Source organism: Arctopsyche grandis, chromosome 7, assembly GCF_051622035.1.
Source record: "Arctopsyche grandis isolate Sample6627 chromosome 7, ASM5162203v2, whole genome shotgun sequence".
Taxonomy (NCBI): Eukaryota; Metazoa; Arthropoda; class Insecta; order Trichoptera; family Hydropsychidae; genus Arctopsyche; species Arctopsyche grandis.
The window spans coordinates 2,379,788-2,401,044 of record NC_135361.1 but is presented as its reverse complement, the minus strand read 5'-3'; the positions used below and the strand labels follow the sequence as shown (position 1 = coordinate 2,401,044).

The following is a 21,257-nucleotide window of genomic DNA, read 5'->3' as shown; positions in this document are numbered from 1 at the left end:
TTGACTTATGTAGATGCAATAGATCAGCCTACTACTTTCGAATCTTCATGTATTGCAACTACTGCACGTTTCCCTAACAAAGACGTAGGCGAATAGAATCATATTTTGACAATATTACTGATTCTGAATTTCATCAACTTGATAAAGCATTTGCAAAATGTGCATCAAACTGTCTTTTATCTATTGTTGAAATATAAATACATAAAATTTCATATATAAAATGTTAAAGAGGATTTTGTATTATATTAAATGTATTTTATGCATACATTTTGAATAAATGTTATATTTGACATCCAAATAATTTTATAAAACCTCTTACGTGACATTATGTGACTTAATGTGACATTTCTTTAATTATTACCTATGTATGTACTAAAATATTTAGTATTATTTAAAAAAAATCCCATTTTTTGAAAAGTGATTTTTCAAAATTTAATTCCGTCCCGAAAACACAATATTCACACTAAAATATATATTTCATTCCGTGAATAAGATTTTTTACCCAAAAATTCAAATGTTTTTCGTGATGGTAAAGGTGGTTGGGTGATTACTTCTCAAAAGTGAATCGCTAACAGGATAACCTATCGCACAAAAATAATAAAAACCTCGTAGAAAAAAGCATATTCTAAGCAATATTTGGGCAGTTTTCTGTATGGCAATTTTCGTGCGACAAGAGATCCGCGCGAGCAGTTATCGTGGTAGCGATTCACATTTGAGAAGTAGCCCGTTTACCGTGAGGGCATATCACAAAACATTCGATTTAGCGTGTGGGAGTAGCAATGTGCTGTGCAACGCTGTTACTTATGTAACATACTTGCGATGGATCGGTGATTATTCCGCAAAAAGCGATCTCGCGCACGTCGCTAAAATCCTAGATCACGGAACATTTGACACCCAAAAACTCCATTAATCGAAAGCTGCCCACGCGAAATATTGTACTAACGAGAACTCGATTGCCAGATATTCCGTATGTTTGCGCAATAATCGGATTACCACTTGAAAAATTCTCTCTTCTATTTTCAATGTAAATCTTCGAGGTTGATCATTATTTCTGGTTATGTAAATTATTGAAACGACTAATAATACAAAACATCCAATAAAAAGTAATTTATTTTTCATCAATATACAATATATTTTGGTTCACTTATTACTAATTGTATTTAAACATGTAGAAAGTACCATCATCAACAAATTGTGGAGAATAAATAATACATGTAATTTTCAATGGCACAAATGATCAAGCAACTACCCCTGTTACAATTTCAAAATTTGTATAATAAATGTATTATATTCATCAGTAATTACAAGCAAAAGCATATGTTATAACAATACAACGTAAAATAAGGTGCAAATCTATTTAAAATATACCTAAATTCTGCATATGTTTTTAAGCATCAAATTACTCTTCCTCAAAATTGCATAAATAAATTTAATCATATGTATGTATAAACATACTCATTAACATACATATGTACATAGCTGGTGATGCAAGCTTTGCTTTAAATCATCATTGGTACAACAGTTAAATATACTTTATAATAAATTTTACATTGCCAAATTTTCGTTTCATAACAAAATAAGTACATATAATTTTTGGCACAATTCAATTAAATAATAAATATGCACAATTTAAAAAGCTATGCTTTATGAACCTAGTCTCTATTTCATCCGATTAGTTAGAAAAGTAACAAAATATAAAATTTAAAAATAAATAAAAGTAGGATTAAGAACGTACATATGTATTTATAATTTACACATAAATTACATTACAATTTCAGGAAAAAAATCCAGCAATTAAATGAATCAACACGATTTCAATTTATGTATGTATTTACTCTTAAAAACTTCCCCAAAATTCACAATAGCACCGTTTTAGCAATCTGTGATTGATCTTCGAAAAAAAATTACAGATAAGACAAAATATTCAAATGCATTTAATATTACAAAATTAATATAATAAACTATTGTAAATTTTGCGTTCTTTTTACATTCTACCAATGATGAAAAACAGGAATGACATTGTTGAAAAATCAGTCTTTCTTAAGCATCACTGTGATTTAAACAAATAATAACATTTAATTACTCGTTTATAAATGACATATTTTATACCTTATCTTATCAACAAATCCCAACACTACCGATGACAATTTTTCAATGAATCGTTCTAATCTGTATATCAATTTTTCAATGAATCATTCTAATCTGCATCTCATCAACAAACTGCCAAAGACGTGTAACTATAATATGTAGTTGATAAACTTAAGTTTTTGATACATACATCCACTACATTACATATACATACATACATGTATGTACATATATATAATATTATTAAATGAAACAAGTTTTATTTAATTCTTTTTTTTTACATTCTGAATATTTTACACGATTAAAAAAGTTGTAGTACGTAATATCTTAACATACAATACAAAGCTAATGCTGGAAAATATCAGCATCAATTTGGAAGAGTTTAATTAATGACTAAGTGAACTTTAAGCAGAAAAAAATTATATAATACATCGTTTTGTAATCAATTCAAATATGTAGTATGTATATCACAATGTTATTATATATTCACAGCGTGATCGTAAATATAATATTAAAATTCTTATAAAATTTCGATACAAAAAAATTAAACCCATCACATAAATTTCCGAATGAAAAAAAATATCGTAACTATTAACTTTTATTCAGACATTTGAAGTAAAGAATTCACTGTGGCATCTTTGTTGCCTCTATTCGCTTCCGATACTGATTTTATCACTTCTTTATCTATGCTGGGAAACATCTCTTGAATCTGAAAGTTATATAGTACATCAGTGTCAATAAAATATTATGTACGTACATCCAAAAATGTTTGCATATTTAAGTGTATGCAAGTTTTAACCTGTTTTAACTCCTCTTCGGTGAGTGTAACTATCGGTGGCGGTTCAGGATTGGCGATGACGGCCGGACTAGGCGGTAATTGGCCAGGAACTGGAACGCCGGGTCTCGGAGCTGGCGCTGGAGCTGGATATACAGCCATAGGTGCATAACCCATCATAGTATTCGGCACCATAACTACAGGAGGATACGAAGCTACGTACGGCATTTGCACCATAGGAACCGTAGTACTCTATGGACATATAAATACTAACAAAGTAAAAATCTGACACACAGATGCGAAAAAATCGATAAGAATAAAGCCCATCATACCGTACTAAAAACCATATTAATCACACCTTCCATTGCGTCACCTTGTTTACCATTTAAGCGATACCAATCTTCGTGAGTTTCACCCTGAAATTTGTCATGAAAGAGCTATATTTAGCCAGTTGAAACTTACAGTGTATAAATTTTCAAGTCATCCACATATAATAAAAATTTAGAATGGTGAATATATTAAACAATAAATGCGTACCTTCATTACAACTGCAGGTATCGGAACGTGAGCCCAAGCGACGAGTTCGTCCATCGTAAAGGAACATTCATCATATATTTCCAAATAGACATTATGCACTCCGGGTGGTAGTATACTGCAACAAAATGACACTAAAAATAAAATCAAAAAAATATATGCAAATCTAATATTAAAATCTTCAAAGTATACCAATTGATAATTTTGTTCCAACGAGGATTTTTTCCACCACTAGGATCTGTGTGGGTCTCGTAAACACAATGTCCTACTCTCAAACGAACGTATGGATCCATCCGAGTCATACCTGCACATAAAGCGACCATACATAGTACACATACAGATCACTTTCAGTCGCTTTGTCATGTACGTATTTTATTACCGTAGTTTTTGACGAGTTTCGCTTGCACAACTGTAATACTAAGACGACCGGTGGCAGCTCCCGCTCCGGCTGCCATTTGAGGAATGAATTGTTGCTGAAGAGCCAGTGCCGCTTGTCTATCAGCTGCTTCTTGTTGAGCGGCACGACTGGTCGGATCTGACGACAGTTGTAAGAAATCACCGGGTAGAGGTCCTAACATTACCTATAATGTAACGTTAAGCTTAGTAGCCTTAGAGCTTTGGATTGACGGGGTTTCCTTCTGGGAAGAATCTTGTATGTATGTATAGTAGATGGAAAAATTTCGGTTAACACCAAGAATAGCATCGCACGGCATTTAATACACAAAATGTTGAGTATATAATTCTTGGTGAATCACAAACGAATGCGTTTATATTCCATTGTGGATGCAAGTGAAACCTCAAATTGGCACAAGTCACGGATTATTTACAACGTATGTATGCACTTGCAAGAATTTGTTTTTAGAAATTCATTTTGCACCTCCACGGTAATTGCAGAGAATTGCAAATGCCCGGCGAGACTATTCTTGGTGTTTAACAAAATTTGTGTCCCAGAATCGATTACAATGGGAGCGTTAGCCCTTTGAATGCTAATCAACGCTAATCCAAGTCCACGGGACTGAAAAACGCTGATAGGCGATGTATTTTGAGTATGTACAAAGTGAACAAGAATACTACCCGCTGAGCCTTTTCAGATAGCATTGAATATGGGTCGTGTAATCCATGTCATTCATTTGTCAACGTTTATAGAGACTGGTTTACACAGGAATTTCTGAATTTATAACCATAGCAGAGTTTCTCGATGGAAATTCGTAACTGCCGAGTATTTTAGATTATGGCTTGATATTTAGATTGTGAGCATTACATTTTAACCGTTTGCCCGTGGCTGTCTTCTATGGAAGCTTTGGGCGACAAGTCTGTAGCGCGGCTGTCTTCCATAGAATTTCTGAACTTTGCACGGGATTTTGAGCCTTATATGCGCCTATTTCAACTGTTTTAGGGTTCAAAATTGGTTGAATATATTACCGAGTTGAATGCCATCCATTCAATTTGCATAAAATGAATATATACCAATCAAAAATTAGTTTTTTGTGGAACTATACTGAAACCTCGTCTATGTGACGTCACATCTTCATACAATTGTGAAGAATGATTATGTAACAATTAATCCAAAACTACGAGATATATTATTTATTTTATTGTTTAAAATAATAATTTATGTGTTAATTAATAAGACTGTAAATAAGTTATTAAATAAGTTATTAATAAGTTAATAAGACTGCAGTAGTACGTGTCGATGATCAATTCACTGATGAGATTCCTATAGAACGGGGCGTCAGGCAAGGATGCATCCTATCACCTACTCTTTTTAACACCTACACCGAATCCATCTTCCACGATGCTCTCCAAGAGGCGGAGGGCATCAAGGTGGGCGGCGAGACGATCACCAATATAAGATATGCTGATGATACGGCACTAGTCGCTGAAAATTTAGCAGACCTGCAAAGATCTCTAGACCGTGTACATCAAGAAAGCAATCGAAGAGGTCTGCGCATAAATCTAAAGAAGACAAAATTTATGATAGTAGATAGAATGCAAACAGACACCGGGAATCTAACCTTGGATGGAGAGGTGATAGAAAGAGTAAAAAGATTCAAATACCTGGGTACCTGGCTGAATGAAGAGATGGACCCAGATGAAGATCTAAGAATCCGCATCGAGATGGCTAGAACAGCATTTGTAAAAATGAAGGCGGCGCTTACAAACAAGCATCTCAATCTTCATACGCGGTTGAGATTCGCGAAGAGCTACGTCTGGACAGTATTACTACACGGATGTGAGACGTGGACTCTGAAAACCAAGATGATCAGCCGCATTGAAGCTTTTGAGATGTGGGTCTATAGGCGTATGCTGAAGATTCCGTGGACCAAAAAGATATCAAACGAAGCTGTCCTCGGCATGATGGGGAGAGGCAGGGAACTTGTTTCTGTCATCAAGCGGAGAAAGATGGAGTACCTCGGACACATGATACGGGGTCCAAAATACGAATTTCTCCGTTTGATAACCATGGGGAAAATAGAAGGAAAAAAATGGATTGGCAGGAAAAAGTTATCTTGGCTTCGAAACATGCGCATGTGGACCGATATGAGCGCCGAAGATCTGTTCCGAGCCGCTGAAGACCGATGCGGATATATTCAAATAATCGACGAGGTGGTCGCCAACGTCCGGATGCGGACAAGGCATTAACAAGAAGAAGAAGAAGTGTTAATTAACATATCTGGTTACTTTAGTAAATATTAAAATCTGTATTTAAGGTCGAAAACTCGATTGCCAAATTCGCGAAAAAGGTGCCGATGGAACTAGTTTTGGAAGAATACATTAATTAATAGACTTATTTTGTTTATTTTATATTGTTGCAAGATATATTAGAGAGTCTAAACACACCTTTACAATACTCGAAATCCTCGGCGGTAGTTATCTAGGGTAGTGATCTACATAGGGTTTGTTTGTATTAGGTACAATTTATTCCTGCTTTCTATTGAATTTGTAAATAATTCTAGCGTAGCGGGCTTTCAGCAGAAAAGACGTCAGCACTCAAAGGTTTAAATTGGATTGAGTACATTTCGAGTGCAATTATTGGAGAGAAATTGAGCGAGACAAAAGATGAGCGATGTTGTACATATTGAATATGCAGAGTGTAATTGGCGCAGATCGTTTGCGAGTGATGGGTTGGGGAGAAGTGTCAAATGTCAGATGTCAAAAGTGTGCACGATGGAATTACCCTGGCTCGCCTGGAGGCCGCGTCGTCTCGCTGGGAGTCAGGAGAGGCAGCCGCGTCATTCTGGTGACTCTGACTCTGACTCTGACCCTGACCCTGGCTCTGGCTCTGGCTCTGGTGAGAAGCAGCCGCGTGACTGGAAATGGAAGCCATCTTCGTGGCGCTGCAGAGCGCACTGAACATTGAAGTGTCCGCGACACGACACACGCACCCAGGCTATATCTATTATATATACGTATGCGTGGGTCTGTGTATAGTAGTACTACCACCCCCCACAATGTAATGTAGTGTAAAACAACCCCTACGCGTTGCGCAATGGACCCTCGTCGGTGCGTCAGCCGACCGATGAACCCTGCCGAAATTCGGCTACTGCGTTGTGTCCAAAAAATGCCGCTCGCTCCTTTATTTTTGTTTCTCATTTTCGCCTCCTTGCTAATTGTTCGTGCGAGTGGGTGGTCAACTTTGTGCAATGTGCAAAACTTTTCAAAAAATATTTCATCTTTCACATCTCATTGTAATGTCATGTATGTCAAACAGCCCGAAATTTTTGAGCGGTATCCGCAAAAAGAGTCACTAAAATCTCGATCACGGAACGTCTGGCACCAAAAAACTCCATCGATCGAAAGCTGCACACCCGAAATATTATACTAACGAGAAATCGAGTGTCAAATGTTTCATGATCGAGATTTTAGTGACTTGCGCGAGATCACTTTTTGCGGAATAATCCATTTACCCTTTGCCCACTTGAAGGCAAATCACTCCGAATAGATTGCGGATACTTTGATAAAGAGTTGACAAATTCTCGGGCCACAATTTCCAATCGCGAAAAGAGCGTGATTTTGAGCTAGTTGGGTACATAGCCGCAATTTTTTTTGACTTGAGACTTGCCTAACAAACATCATCTACAACAATCGAAGTGTATTGACGTTGATTTCATTCGTATTTCTGCTTATAGGGTTAAGCAAACTTAATTCAGCAAAATAGATTCAAAGCGAAGTATGTAAAAGCTAATGTAATAATGAAAACAATTCAAATATTTATTATTATCACGCTCTATAATGACAAAGAATTTAATTAATATTCAATCTATTTACTATACTGGGAGGCTGCAGCTTGAATAAACGTTAAAATAAATATTATCAACCAGCTCGCTCAAAACAGAACTCGCACACTAAATAAATGAGCTCCTCCCATAATTTAACTGAATATTGGGTATGTAAAAGAGTTCATTATGACTATGCAAATATGTACCTTAATTAAGGTGATCATTTTTCTAAATTTAAAACTAGGACATTTTTTCTAAAAACATATTTCTAAATACTTCAAGTATTTAAAATAAAGATTAAAGAGTAATGGACACACATTTATAAAAAAATGAATTCATTTTCTCGAATGCTCTTATAAAATTCTACCTAAGACTAATTAAGTAATTAGAAAACATTTAATTTCGTTTTATCACTGGACTATATGTATATTGTTCTTCAAAGTAAAAAATTCTTCGGCTGGTGCATTTGTTCCAGATAAATGGAAACAATATTTGACTGATTTGCCAAAATGTTTGTAGGAGACATCATTTTTGCGCAAGACTTTGTATATTCATCCATCTATTAGATAAAATTTCTATTACATAAAAAGTGTACTGGTTTTATCGCACGACTTATTAGGACAGATACCCAAAAACCACTACCGTTCTGGTAAAATCAGTAGGAATAACCTAAATCGAAAACGAGAATAATTTGGTCGTCGTGTTACGAACAGCCTAACGGCGGTATTATATTCGCGTTGGTTTATGAAAGACTGAATATTTTCAGTGTTAAAAGATAATGCTCTTACGTGGTAATACGTCATGCCTGTTGTTGCTGGAGCAGTTGGGACTTTATGTCCATAATCACTATGTGCGTGGTAGACATCATCATTTGCTGGCTGTACCTCCTGCCCGCACAGTGCTTTTTCGAATGGCTCCTATTCCAAGAGCTATTCGACTTCTTAATGAAATCGTTGCTGCCGAGACTGAATGTGATATTTTCCACCTTAGTGAACGTAAATTGTCGGAAATTACTCTAACCCATTTATCTGGTAGTCTGCGCGCATCATTGTTTTCATGATTGATTGTGATTTATGAGTGAAATTTTGATTAACTCTCTTCCATTTGGGCCTACAGGGATGTTTTGTATTTGTAGTTGTTTCTTACATATTTATTGAAACTGCCTGTAGGTGCAAGGCATTCCTTATGCTATATATTTTTTTATTTGATATTTTTACTTTATCTGTTATTATTAAATGCTGTTTTTTATGTTAATGTATGGATGTATTTATGTTTATGTTCAAATGTATTTTTTTTATGTATAATTGATGGGTGTATTATTTTCGTTGTGTATTGATTTGTGTTTAATTGTTATTTTGTTTTTTTTTTGTGTTATGTTTTTGACCATTGTGGCGCTTTAGGAATTTCTGTTATGCTACAATGGTCTGTTTAGAATAAAATAAATAAATAAATAATGCAGGCGTGTAATGCAAACGCCATAGCATTTTTAAATTTCACTAAGTGATACTGATAGAAGTATTATATTATTCGGCGTCGATGCACAGCTTGGTAACTGGATTATCAGTCACATTGCGATGGTCACAAAGGCAATTTTTGCTATGAAAAATGCGAATGCGGAATATTTGGCACTCGAGTTTTTGTTACTATGATAGTTATCGTTAGTATGATGGACTTTTCGGCTGCCAGACGTTCCGTTATAGAGATTTTAGTGACTTTCGGGGAGCGCTTTGTGACCGATGATCACCGAACCGTACAGCTTCTGTCGATGGCATGCGATAGTCATAGTGGTTAGGTCGTCGGGGGGATAATTCTCGTATAGTTGGCAGCAGCGAGTCTGGTGAGAAGTGTGAAGTGTGGAGTGTGGAGTGGGAGTGGAAGTGGAGTGTGAGGGTCGGAGTGCGGGTGTGGGTGTGGGTGCATGTTGCGCGCCGGCATCGGTTTGAGCGCACAGGGGCGTGTTGGGGCCGCAGCGGGAACGGGCGGTGGCGGTGGCGGTGGCCGTGAATGGGGCCAGATGTCCGGAGGGGCCGGGGGCGGAGGCTCGGGTGGGGCGCAGGGGGGAGGGGGAGGGGGAGGGGGGCGCAGGAGCGGGGGCGCCGAGCGCTTCATCGAGCTGCTGAACGCCCGCTCGGCCAAGTGCGTCGCGCTCGCTCTCGTGCTCACCTGCCTCGCCTACCACGGCCTCTTGCACCTTCTCTACGGTACATCACACCACACCACCCCTACATCCCTTACATCCCTTTGCATCACTTCCCTTATCCGTTACGTGACTCGGTCTAATATATCATTGGGAAAATATACCACTCGTTCGTTCGCTTGTGCAACTTTTTTCACATTATCAATATCTCATTGGAATATTCTCACTTGTGTGACTCACAGTTGCGTCGAAAATCAACGTCGGTGAGCGATTTCAAAATTCAAAAAATATTATTACGTCAAGTCTGAACCTCGTATACGAAGTTAGGAAATTCAGACTTTGTATGCTCCTCTAACCAGTGGCAGACTTACACCCAATAGCGCCCAAACACCCTTAGAAAAAAATTTCGCCTTTATTTATTTATTTGGAAAATTTACAGTTTATTAAGTTACATAGATTGATAGTAAAAAAACATAATTATGTTAAGTAAACCATTAATAATTTTCACATATAGGTAAAAAAAAGAAAAGCTCAAACATTTAAAATAAGAAACAAAAATGATAATAGAGTAAGATAGTTGGAGAAAACAAAAAGAAAAAAATAGAAATAGCAGTATAATAAAAATATCAAAATAATAATATGATAAAAATTATGAAATAATAAAAATAATATAATATTGTTGCATAGGGGTGGGTGGAGGATCCAAGTAAAAAGGCCAACAGTCGTTTCACAGCATTTATTGATGATTCAGGAGATACACGCAGTGTCACTGCTAAGTCCAGAATGACCTGATATCGCCTACGTACCGCCTTATAAGGGGTAGATCTCTCAGGACGTCTAATCTGTTTACCTACTGTATAGTCACGTATTCGGATATGTATTCCCACGGTATGAAAAGTGCAATCATTGTTTCATGCACTTAGCTTGTCGCTAATCCTTAAAACCCACTTATACCAGTCGCACGGTATGCATTTAGTTAATCCGTTAACAGATATCCGTTACAGATAATCTTTGAACGGTCACACAGTCTCTGGGATTATATTCGCTTAATCCGCGGCGTACGTTACAATATATAACAAAAAACAAAAAGACAAAATAAATACATCAAAATAAAAATTCATAATCACAATCGTAAATTTTCAATAAAATTAATCATCGAAAAACAAATTTGCAATAATCACTCTAGCTTGTATAGCATTAATATTAAATAAGTCAAACATAGAAATTGTTAAAATTAGTGTGTTGACGGTGGAGCTTGCACGCCAGATGAATGAGCTTCTTCCATAATTAGAAAAAGTATTAGGTATGTAAAGGAGCTCATTACATCTAGTCATTCTATTTGGCACACGCAATGATAGTCTGCTCAATAATTGAGGACAGTCGATCGAGCCGTTAAGGATGTTCAAAATTGTTGAGATGTCAGCTATCTCCCTTCTTTTGACAAGTGGAAGTAGATGCTGACACCTACAAGCATCTTCATAGGAAGTATAGGATAATCCAAAACGGCTACTGATGTACCTCAAGAATCTCTTCTGAATGCGCTCCAATCTGTCTCTTGCACCAGAGTACTCTGGGTTCCAAACTTTTATTTTGTTTTGTATGGCCTAAATTTTTTGTATGGCTTTTGGCGCGCTAATTTTAAATTTTTAAGCGCCTTTGACGCATCAAGCGGCGCCCCAACTTATACAGTTAGTTGAATTAATGACGAAACGTTTGATAAAATTCAGAAGAAAACAAGGAAAATTGTATTGATATACAAATGCACACATACGTAGCTTGGAATTTACTACATTGATTTTGCTATTGACCAGTGCTTAACCCTTTGAGTGCTGATATCTTTTCTGTTGAAAGTCAGCTACGCTGAAAATTTCGCCAACATTTCCAACTAGAATTATTTACAAATCCAATAAGAAAACAGGTATAAAAATTGTAACTAATCCAAACAAACCCTAGATAACTACCGCCGAGGATTTCGATTTTTGTAAAGGTGTATTTAGACTCTAATATATCTTGCTACAATATAAAACAAACAAAACAAGTCTAATAAGGCCGGGCCGCACCGCTCAACTCGCGAACAACTTGGTTGAGGGCGACCAGACTAATGCATGGAGGTAGATGGGACATGCCACACTCGTCAACTTGTTTGTCACACACATTTCCATACATTTTTTCGTGTCGCGCAACAAGTCGGCCGACAAATTTACACGGTGCAACCCGGCCCTTAGTGAATGTATTTTTCCAAAACTAGTTCCATCTTCTACATTGTTGTTAAAATGTAATGCTCACAAGCAAAATGTTAAGCCACAATCTGAAATACTCAGCAGTTAAGGATTTCCATCGAGAAATTCTGCTATGGTTATAAATTCAGAAATTCCGGTGTAAACCAGTCTTTATAAACATTGACGCGAATTACATTGCATTTTTTTTTAAATGTTACTTGAAAAGGCTTAGTGAGTAGTATTTTTTACATACTCAAAATACAACGCCTATCGGCGTATTTCAGACTCACGGACTTGTTGGCAAAACGCCAATCGGCATTGATCAGCATTCAAAGGGCTTAGTTAGAGGAGCATTGTAGAAATACATGAGACGAAAACACCGACGACGTGCTACATAATCCGCCAAAAATCCAGCAGGGATTTCGTGTGTAGTCTTGGAATGACAAGAAGAGATGGAAATAAATATATGTAGGCTAAAAAATAAAAGTAATAGACATAATAAAGCAACAAGAGATCAGACTTTAACCACATCAGGATTTCACCGTATATGATTTGCGATTCAAATTAACTAAGCATTTTGTCAAAAAAAAAAAACTAAATTTATGCTAATTATATTTTATTATTCTCGTTTCGCTGCTTGTTAGGTTTTAAATATTATACTGAATGACCTTTTCTTCTCACACTTTCAGGTCCAGATTCTTGCACGTGGCTCCTATCGGCCGGTCGTTACAAAGGTGATCACGAATGGCAGCCTTATGGATGCATGCTGCACAGATATTCTCAAACGTAATATGCCTTTTAAATCTCCCAACATGTCCAAGATTTGGCGAAAATATGTATAATGAAAATTAATGTACGTTTTCAGCGATACCAGGCATTGCTTCAGATACTTGGCGTTTTGGGGACGATTCAATCATTTCGTTTTCATCGGTGACTCGAGAGTGCGTCAGTTGTATTATTCGTTTATTAGTAAGTTGAATTTTAGTTTTAACTACATATGTAACCACAGTTTTTAATTCGATCAGAATAATCATTTGAGAAATCGTGTCGTATCCGTAGATCATGTTAAAGTAAAAGGTGAAATAGACGTCACCGATACGACCCTTCAGAAACCTAATAACCAATCCGATCTGTCGTATGTCGATTCGGCAAAACTTCGTCTATCGGCTGAATTCATTTGGAGTCCCTATATATCCACGAAAATGGTCAACGAGTTTAACAAGTGGTAATTATTTTACGCGTGAATTAATTATTCCTCCTGTTAATTATTATACACCGGTGCATAACGTGTTTTCATTTATTTGTAGGAAAAAGAGTGACAATCCGCCAAACACTATCATCGCCGGATGCGGAATAACGATCATAAGAGAGCAAAACGCGTCAGCTAAAGCTCTCGAGGAATACAGAATGAACATCACTAGGTTGGTTCAGCCTATTGACGTTCTCAGCGGAAAGAATACGAATGTATTATGGTTGCTCCAAGAACCGGTCGATAGTTACAAATTAAAACCCGACTATCAGGTCGTAACAAATCAAGAGATCGATCTCTACAACAAAGCGGCGTTGGAGGTAATTCAGTAAAATTTTTACCCGTTCTGTTTCTAATTGTATCGTACACATGTATGCTAATTTCTGCGTTTTACTTCAGATGCTGACTCATTCTAGCGCAAAACTGTGGCAGTCGTCTCGGTTGGTAGTCGCCGGGATGGTTTCAGATGATGGCTTGTTGTTGAGTGATACGGCCCTCCGGCACGATACACAAATTTTACTCAATATGTACTGCAATGATCATATGAATTTCAACGATGGGACTTGTTGCTCTTCTGCCGAACCGTACACCACTCTTCAAGTTCTTACATTTTCCATGTTTTTCGTATGGTGAGTTTATATATGTATGTTATTAGGGATTCCAAAAAAACCGCCTGTATTTACACGTTTTTAAACTTTTTCTATACTTTTATGCCTGAACACGCAAAAAATTAAGAATTCTGAAAGGCTTTGTGTAGGTTATTGAAACTACTTTCAATAATATCTTATTAGTTCATGACCTGGTCTTCGTCCGTTACTAAATCTCAAAGCCACCGCTAAGTGCTGTACCTTTTTTTGTTGTTCATAGAAATATCTGCCTATTCCCTATAAAAGTTTAAATTTACACATTTTTTTAATAGAAATTTGAAATTCACTATTCTTAGTTTTGAGGAAAAAACATTTATTAAAGAAAACAGTAAAAAGCCGGTTGATCGAACTAAAAAAAGCGGGTTTTCGGTTTTTTGAAAAATGGTCAAAAAGTCGGTTTTTCGGTTTTGGAGCCGAAGCCGGTTTTAAGCTTGGAAGCCCTAGTATGTTATAATATAGTATGAATATTTTTGTTCAAATTGTGTATTTCTTTTTATTTCAGTATGATCATAACTGTCGGAATTACGTTGTATCGGTGGATTGGATGGTTTCAACGGGGAAAAGGATACTTACCCGTAGTAAATAATTTAAATTCTTCACCTGAGCCTGATATACGTGATATGTTTTCAGCTATGTCGACACTCGGTCTCATTGTGTGCTATTTTTACCTTTGCGACCGCACAAATTTCTTCATGAAAGAAAATAAATACTATTCTGAGTGGAGCTTTTGGTTGCCAGTGGGGTACGTTTTAGTTCTGGGGCTGTTCTTCACCGAAGACGTGAGAAGTCCCAAGGTTTTGAATCGCGATCAAACGGGAGAATGGAGGGGCTGGATGCAGTTGCTAGTGTTGGCAGCTCAGAGTACGGGCGCGGCCCACCTCTTGCCAATTCACATGTTGATGCGTGCTCTAAACAGCGCTTATTTATTTTTATCGGGTTATGGTCATTTTTATTATATTTGGCACACGGGAAACACCAGCTTAGTGAGACTGTTCCAAGTTCTGTTTCGCTTGAATTTCATGACAATAATTTTATGTTTCACTATGAACAGACCGTATCAATTCTACCACTTTGTTCCTCTGGTGTCGTTTTGGTTTGTTCTTTTGTTCGTAGTGTTGGCGCTGCCGCCGCAGGTCACCCTCCACGGCAGTGACGGTCATCCGTACCAGTATTTTTATTTAGTCTTAAAGTTCATAGGTTTGTTCGTGATCATCACGGTGCTGTACATGTCTGAGGTATTTTTTCAAAAGGTATTCGTCACGAGACCGTGGAAGGCGCTATTCGTGACCACCGATGATGATATAAAACAGTGGTGGGTCAATTGGAAGCAGGACAGGTATTCGTTGACGTGCGGCGCCGTCTTTGCTGCTAGTTTTCTATTGGCGCAAAGACACGGATTGTTGGATGACAATTCGCACGGCAATTTGTTTTCGCCTAAGGTGGCGATCGGAACGGCTCTGGTGGCGCTGTCCGTGTTGATCGGATCGTTAACGTTGCCGTTTCTGTGCACTGGCCAACAAGACTGTGACGAGATTCATAGTTATATAGGGGCGATACCCATCGTTTGTTACGTAGCGCTTCGCAACGTGTCCGGAGCCTTACGCTCCAGGCATTCTAGTTTGCTCGCCTGGTTCGGAGACATCTCTCTGGAGCTTTTCGTCTGCCAGCACCACATTTGGCTGGCTGCAGACACGCACGGCGTTTTAGTCTTAATACCTGATGCACCCATACTTAATTTAATGCTTACGTCTTTCATATTCGTGTGTACGGCTCACGAAGTGAGACGATTGACGTTGGTACTGTTGCCTTTGGCAGTGCCGTCTGATGTGCGCAAGTGCATAAGAAATTTTTTCATTTTCGTCATCATTTTAATTCCGATCGGAGTGCACGACGGGATGTTCTAAACTAAAATTAAAAGTATTTTTTATGACTCATTTCAATGTTAGGACCAATTTTTTTCTTACATTCAACTGCTAAAAGTATTCTATTTAACATGCGTCAACTCTCATTTCTGTCATCGATAATTGTGAGTACAATTTTATTTATTTTATAATTCATCAGCGACCATCGATTGCATACTTACTGCTCACTGCTCATCTTTTATGTGTTGGAAAGACTCAATTACTCATTTTGTATATCTTCTTGTTTTGCCATCACGCAGATATACTTAATATAAGTATGTATTTTTTATTCCTTTACGGTATTTATAATATTAGTTAGTGTATATTATGTTTGTGATAATTTTTTTATTATTTAATTTGCGAATTATTACAAAGTTCGATTGAGATACTATTGAATAGATGCTAAAAGACATTTTTCAGTAAAACTTGGATTGAATTTGATAATATTAAATTGTTTTCATGTGAAATTTAGATGAATAAACAACTTTTACACACTAAAATCAATTGAAAGCAATAAATACACTGTTTTTGGATAATTTTATTGTCAAGCTTATAATTATTTTGTACTATCCTTCGCATTGTGTTAAGTGTACGTTGTCAATTTATTTAATGGATTTTAATTCATTGTATGAAGAAAGTGTAGAAAAGATGTTTTGAATGATATGTTCCAATTTTGACTATTCCGATACTTTTAGAATCAACCCTTATTTTTTTATGAATTTATTATATTAAAACCAAAGAATTTTGTAAATACCTAATGTCATAATCAGTTTGTATTTTTATTTCAATAAAAAATTTATATAAAATTTTTCCATATTCCATTAATTTTTCTTAATTACAATATTAAAATTTATTACTTTATGTGATTTTTTTGTGATAGTACTTATGGCTAAGGATAATGCAGCTTAATAATAACATACCATATTTAAAACTAGTCAATAATTACTGCATATATGTATGTACATATATATATATATTTTTTTTTCTTGTAAATTTTTCATTATCAAATAAAATATATTCAATGAGATATGAATTTATATTTTTCCCTATCTTTTCTCATATGCATGGGTGTACTAGCTTAGTTGACACTATCGCTGAATTAATTAATTTGTTACTTTTCATTACTCCCATAGAATCATAAATCAGTTTGACCTTTAACTATTATCGCGTGATGTAAATACATCATTCATTGATGTAAAATGAAAGGTCAAATAAGAAGAGGTTTTTTTGTAAAAAGTGAAACATGTTCATTAAATCAAATATTTTTTCTTACAGGTACCCTTTTATGTATATATTATCACTATAATAATTGCACTTTAGAAGTTAGTTATAATTGTGTACATACATATACAGTGTTTTTTCTTTATTTAACAAAGATTATTGAAAAACGAATGTATCGCCAAAACTATGTATGTAATATGTACATATGTATATAGTTTTTTTTAAATCTTTCAGATTTACACAGAGTTGATTGTCTGATATTGGGTTAAAACTCAGAATTCCTTAATTATGATATACTACGTATGCACATACGTACCAGTGGCGTGCCGTGGTAATCTAGCGATGCTTTACTTATGTGTGTGCGAGAAGGATACAAAGGGATACTAGTCCCATTGTATCCTGCTTGCGACAAAAACGGGGAATTGCCACGGCACGCCATTGGTATGTACGTATATAAATAAAAACGAACGTTTACGTATTTAAAGTCACTTAATATGTTCAACGAAGTCTTTATAATTATGGTATTCTCAATTCATATAGAAAGCTAGACTAGAAAACGTTTAAATTACTAAATCGAATATACGTTAACTTAACGTCAATACATTCTTCTTTATTGTAGTTATTTTTGTCTCCGGTTCTAATATTCGCAAATTTTCTTGCTTCTCCACTTTAGCCTCTTTACTGTCTTGTTTATTTTCAATTTTTGAATGTTTGACTTGCGACGTGAATATGTCATATCCTAAAGATATCGTGTTGTCGTATAAGACTCGGTACTTTGTCGGCAAAAGGTAAAAGTTGATCAATTGAGCTGGAGGCCACACTACCCACTCTGCGGCGTAAAGTCTCCAGAATTTTTGCTTCAACTCGGTTTTAAATTCTTCCACTGTGATATCTTCGAATAAGGCCACGCTCAGAAAAAACGTTGTAATAACGATCGGCGAACAGATCGTTTGGTCGATCAGCATTTTTTTGATAACCGTGACTAGCGTTCTGCCCGGTAATCTGCGATCCAAAAATTTATACCAGTGATGACAGATGACTCCGACCGTCATACCGGAGAAGCCCATATGCATTGTTCTCGTCCTATTCCAAGTTTCCAATTCTTTGATATATATTTCGTACTTTTGTTCTAAATAGTCACCCAGAGACGATAACGATATCGATATGGTGACGTTGGTGCATAGTAGATATTTATCACTGAACGCTGTCTTTGTCAACAGTTTCAACTTTTTGGTAGCTGGACTTCTTCGAAGGGCACTCGTAAAATATCTTAATGAGGTTTTGACTCCTTGCATTTTCAGAAGAATGATCCTGTGAGCAAAGAAAAATATTCAATACATATGCATGTAAATTAAAATATCAATAGATGAATTTACCAATGCATGCATACATTGATTGTGATGCAAAAAATCCAACTTACAAGTGAATTCGAAGCAGTTTTTTTTAAACAATGATAGACGTAAACCAAACAGACCCACCGCACGAGTCTTTATTCTGAATGTATGAAAAACCTTACTACATATTTGCTTGAGGTCGAGAGATAATGGCCATTAAACAGATAATGCCAATAAACTTTGTGCTGGTTTGCTAATTTAATATTTTATTTATATTGCAGTATGTTGAACAAAGATAAAATTTATTATTTTCTGAAAAGTTTGATCGTCTCGTAGCAAAACAACAAAACAAAAACACAAATTTTTCCCACGAAATGTTTATCAATGTACAATTTCCTTATTTTCGAAGATTTGCTTATTAACGTAATTTAAATGGTTGATTACGTTAAAAAAATTAATAAAATTAAATAACATACAAAATACAAGGTGATTCCTTTAATAAACACTAACCATTAAAAATTCTATAAATAGTATAACATCACAAATTCGTCATTTATAAACATTTAAAATCCACCTTTCATACAATCGTCTGTTGACCTTATTCTTAAAACATTTGCATTATTTTCAATGCACTGAATTGACGAGACAGAATAGATAGGTAATATGTGCATGCTTGTAAATAAATTGCTAAAAGGTTTTCAATTTATCAGAACTTGAGTGACCTATTGCAGTCGAGTGTCGATCTAATATTGATTAAATTTCAACAAAACGACAAAATCTTATTAATTCAATGTAATAATATCAAAGATTTGCGTCATACACAATCTTGCACGACTATTTAATTGAGAATGTTATTATATTACATTATACCTAATACTGCAGAATTGTATAAATACATTATATGAATGTATGTACACTACTTACGTATTATATATTATATTAAATTTGAGTTTTCTATTATTAAATTTTAAATATTAGATAAACGAAATTCCACCACGGGGTAATCCATCCATTACACCCATTTGTTTACGACATTTAATTATATAGTACACAGCATACTCATAGAACTTTTAAAATGATACATATAAAATAATACGAGTACGTAGTTCAATAAGGTGAGGGAAAAACTGTAAATAAAATTAAAAAATCAAACTGGTTTAATGATATGAAAAGGCGTACATTTTGATTTTTTTTTATATGCAGACATATTTATCAGATTGGAACAATATTCAGCAAAAAGTAATGTCAAACAAGACATGGCTTGAAAAGTTCGGAATCATCAAAAAGAGAAAAATAAAACATCCCCTATGTGCTGGGTTGATATACATATGTAATTGGAATAATTTGACAACCGAATCTTACCATGAAACGACCGCTACAACCACATGGTCTTACGCGACTGTCACATGGCTCTGACATTTCAGTGGCTCTAAATCGTTTCCGATACACTTCATTTTCAAGTGTCACAAATGCATAGATTAAAACTTTTTCTTCATTCTAAATTCGTGTACACATCACATTCAATGAAAAAAAAAACCAACCAACACTTATTTCAAAATCTACCCATCTACCGATTGTGCACTTGTGAAATAATTGCAACGTGTCTCAAATCCTATCTAACCATTATTATCTACTTTTTACAAGCTTTAAGCTATTAGCTTGCTTTTTATACTTACCGACGACTATTCGCCGATCAAACAATTTATAAACTGAGACGTAGAATTTGTTATCGAAACTTATTAATTGAAATTGGCTGATTGCCCATCGACGATGTGCATATGACATCTTCTAATATATAATTTCGAGAGAGACTTTGTAACTATGCCAGTAAGGTTTGGGTGGTAGAATCCGTGACGTCATCGAAAAAATCTAATCTAATATGTAATTTCAAAAGAGACTTTGTAACTATGTAAGTAAGGTTTGGGTGGCAGAATCCGTGACGTTTCGAAAAAATCTAATTTTCTATGACGACGATTTCGATTCCTTTTTCAGTTCCTGTTCCGGATTTTTTATTCAGTTCCAATTCCTCGTTCTGATTTCAACCCAGATTCCGGATTCCTTTTGCAGTTTTGTATCCCGATTCCTTTGTTAGTACCGGATCCGGATTCTTTTTCAGTTCCGGTTCCCTTATACATATATATAAAAAAAAATCGTTGTTTGTAATTTCTGATTGACTGTCGTTAATTTTTTTTTTTCGATTCAAATCAATTTAATATCAAAGCAAAGGAATGTTTACTATTAGATTAAGCCGTTTATTTTACAAATACCGAGCCAAGCCAGGTAAAACCACTAGTATGCTATATTTTAGATAATTTAGTGATTCGAACTGCCTAGATATATTTTAGTTTCGTCAATATCGTGTCAATTCATATTTGGGACCATTATTATTGAAATGTGAAGTAACGATAAAAATTAAGATAACGATTTTTTTTTGGGTCATTCTCGATTGACTTTTTTTCATACGCAAACTAAAACAAGCACGCGTATGTGTGAGTGTCGATTTCATTTTTAGGTCATGGAATATTGAAAACAGAATCAAACGAATGAAAACAAGATCGCAACAATGAATCTTTCATTCTTCTTCTTGTTAATGCCTTGTCCGCATCCGGACGTTGGCGACCACCTCGTCGATTATTTGAATATATCCGCATCGGTCTTCAGCGGCTCGGAACAGATCTTCGGCGCTCATATCGGTCCACATGCGCATGTTTCGAAGCCAAGATAACTTTTTCCTGCCAATCCATTTTTTTCCTTCTATTTTCCCCATGGTTATCAAACGGAGAAATTCGTATTTTGGACCCCGTATCATGTGTCCGAGGTACTCCATCTTTCTCCGCTTGATGACAGAAACAAGTTCCCTGCCTCTCCCCATCATGCCGAGGACAGCTTCGTTTGATATCTTTTTGGTCCACGGAATCTTCAGCATACGCCT

The 21,257-nt window shown here is 35.8% G+C and overlaps 3 protein-coding genes across 8 annotated transcripts; 1 reads left to right on the top strand and 2 right to left on the bottom strand.

The window, feature by feature from the left end:
- Window positions 1–1,093: 1,093 nt before the first annotated feature.
- On the bottom strand, window positions 1,094–14,521 carry LOC143914891 (toll-interacting protein-like). 2 transcript variants are annotated; one of them, XM_077435281.1, is made up of 7 exons: window positions 14,443–14,521; window positions 3,777–3,978; window positions 3,590–3,701; window positions 3,401–3,515; window positions 3,196–3,279; window positions 2,888–3,115; window positions 1,094–2,797 (listed from the first exon to the last, which is right to left on the bottom strand). In XM_077435281.1, the coding sequence occupies exons 2-7, from the start codon at window positions 3,973–3,975 to the stop codon at window positions 2,687–2,689; spliced, it is 849 nt and encodes a 282-aa protein (XP_077291407.1). In that variant the 5' UTR covers window positions 3,976–3,978; window positions 14,443–14,521; the 3' UTR covers window positions 1,094–2,686. The 2 variants fall into 2 exon arrangements, with proteins under 2 accessions (XP_077291407.1, XP_077291406.1); XM_077435280.1 differs by lacking the exon at window positions 14,443–14,521 and adding an exon at window positions 6,576–6,989.
- LOC143914890 (N-acetylneuraminate (7)9-O-acetyltransferase) lies at window positions 9,382–16,794 on the top strand. 2 transcript variants are annotated; one of them, XM_077435279.1, is made up of 7 exons: window positions 9,382–9,454; window positions 12,663–12,759; window positions 12,839–12,942; window positions 13,033–13,198; window positions 13,281–13,542; window positions 13,622–13,851; window positions 14,372–16,794. In XM_077435279.1, exons 2-7 carry the CDS (start codon window positions 12,737–12,739, stop codon window positions 15,771–15,773), a joined length of 2,187 nt encoding a protein of 728 aa, XP_077291405.1. In that variant the 5' UTR covers window positions 9,382–9,454; window positions 12,663–12,736; the 3' UTR covers window positions 15,774–16,794. The 2 variants fall into 2 exon arrangements, with proteins under 2 accessions (XP_077291405.1, XP_077291404.1); XM_077435278.1 differs by lacking the exon at window positions 9,382–9,454 and adding an exon at window positions 9,517–9,818.
- Window positions 16,650–20,036, bottom strand: LOC143914892 (mpv17-like protein 2). Of its 4 annotated transcripts, none has more exons than XM_077435285.1 (2): window positions 20,002–20,036; window positions 16,650–18,302 (listed from the first exon to the last, which is right to left on the bottom strand). In XM_077435285.1, exon 2 carries the CDS (start codon window positions 18,284–18,286, stop codon window positions 17,576–17,578), a length of 711 nt encoding a protein of 236 aa, XP_077291411.1. In that variant the 5' UTR covers window positions 18,287–18,302; window positions 20,002–20,036; the 3' UTR covers window positions 16,650–17,575. The 4 variants fall into 4 exon arrangements, with proteins under 4 accessions (XP_077291411.1, XP_077291410.1, XP_077291412.1 ...); XM_077435284.1 differs by lacking the exon at window positions 20,002–20,036 and adding an exon at window positions 18,412–18,616; XM_077435286.1 differs by lacking the exon at window positions 20,002–20,036 and adding an exon at window positions 18,382–18,567.
- Between the last annotated feature and the right edge of the window lie 1,221 nt (window positions 20,037–21,257).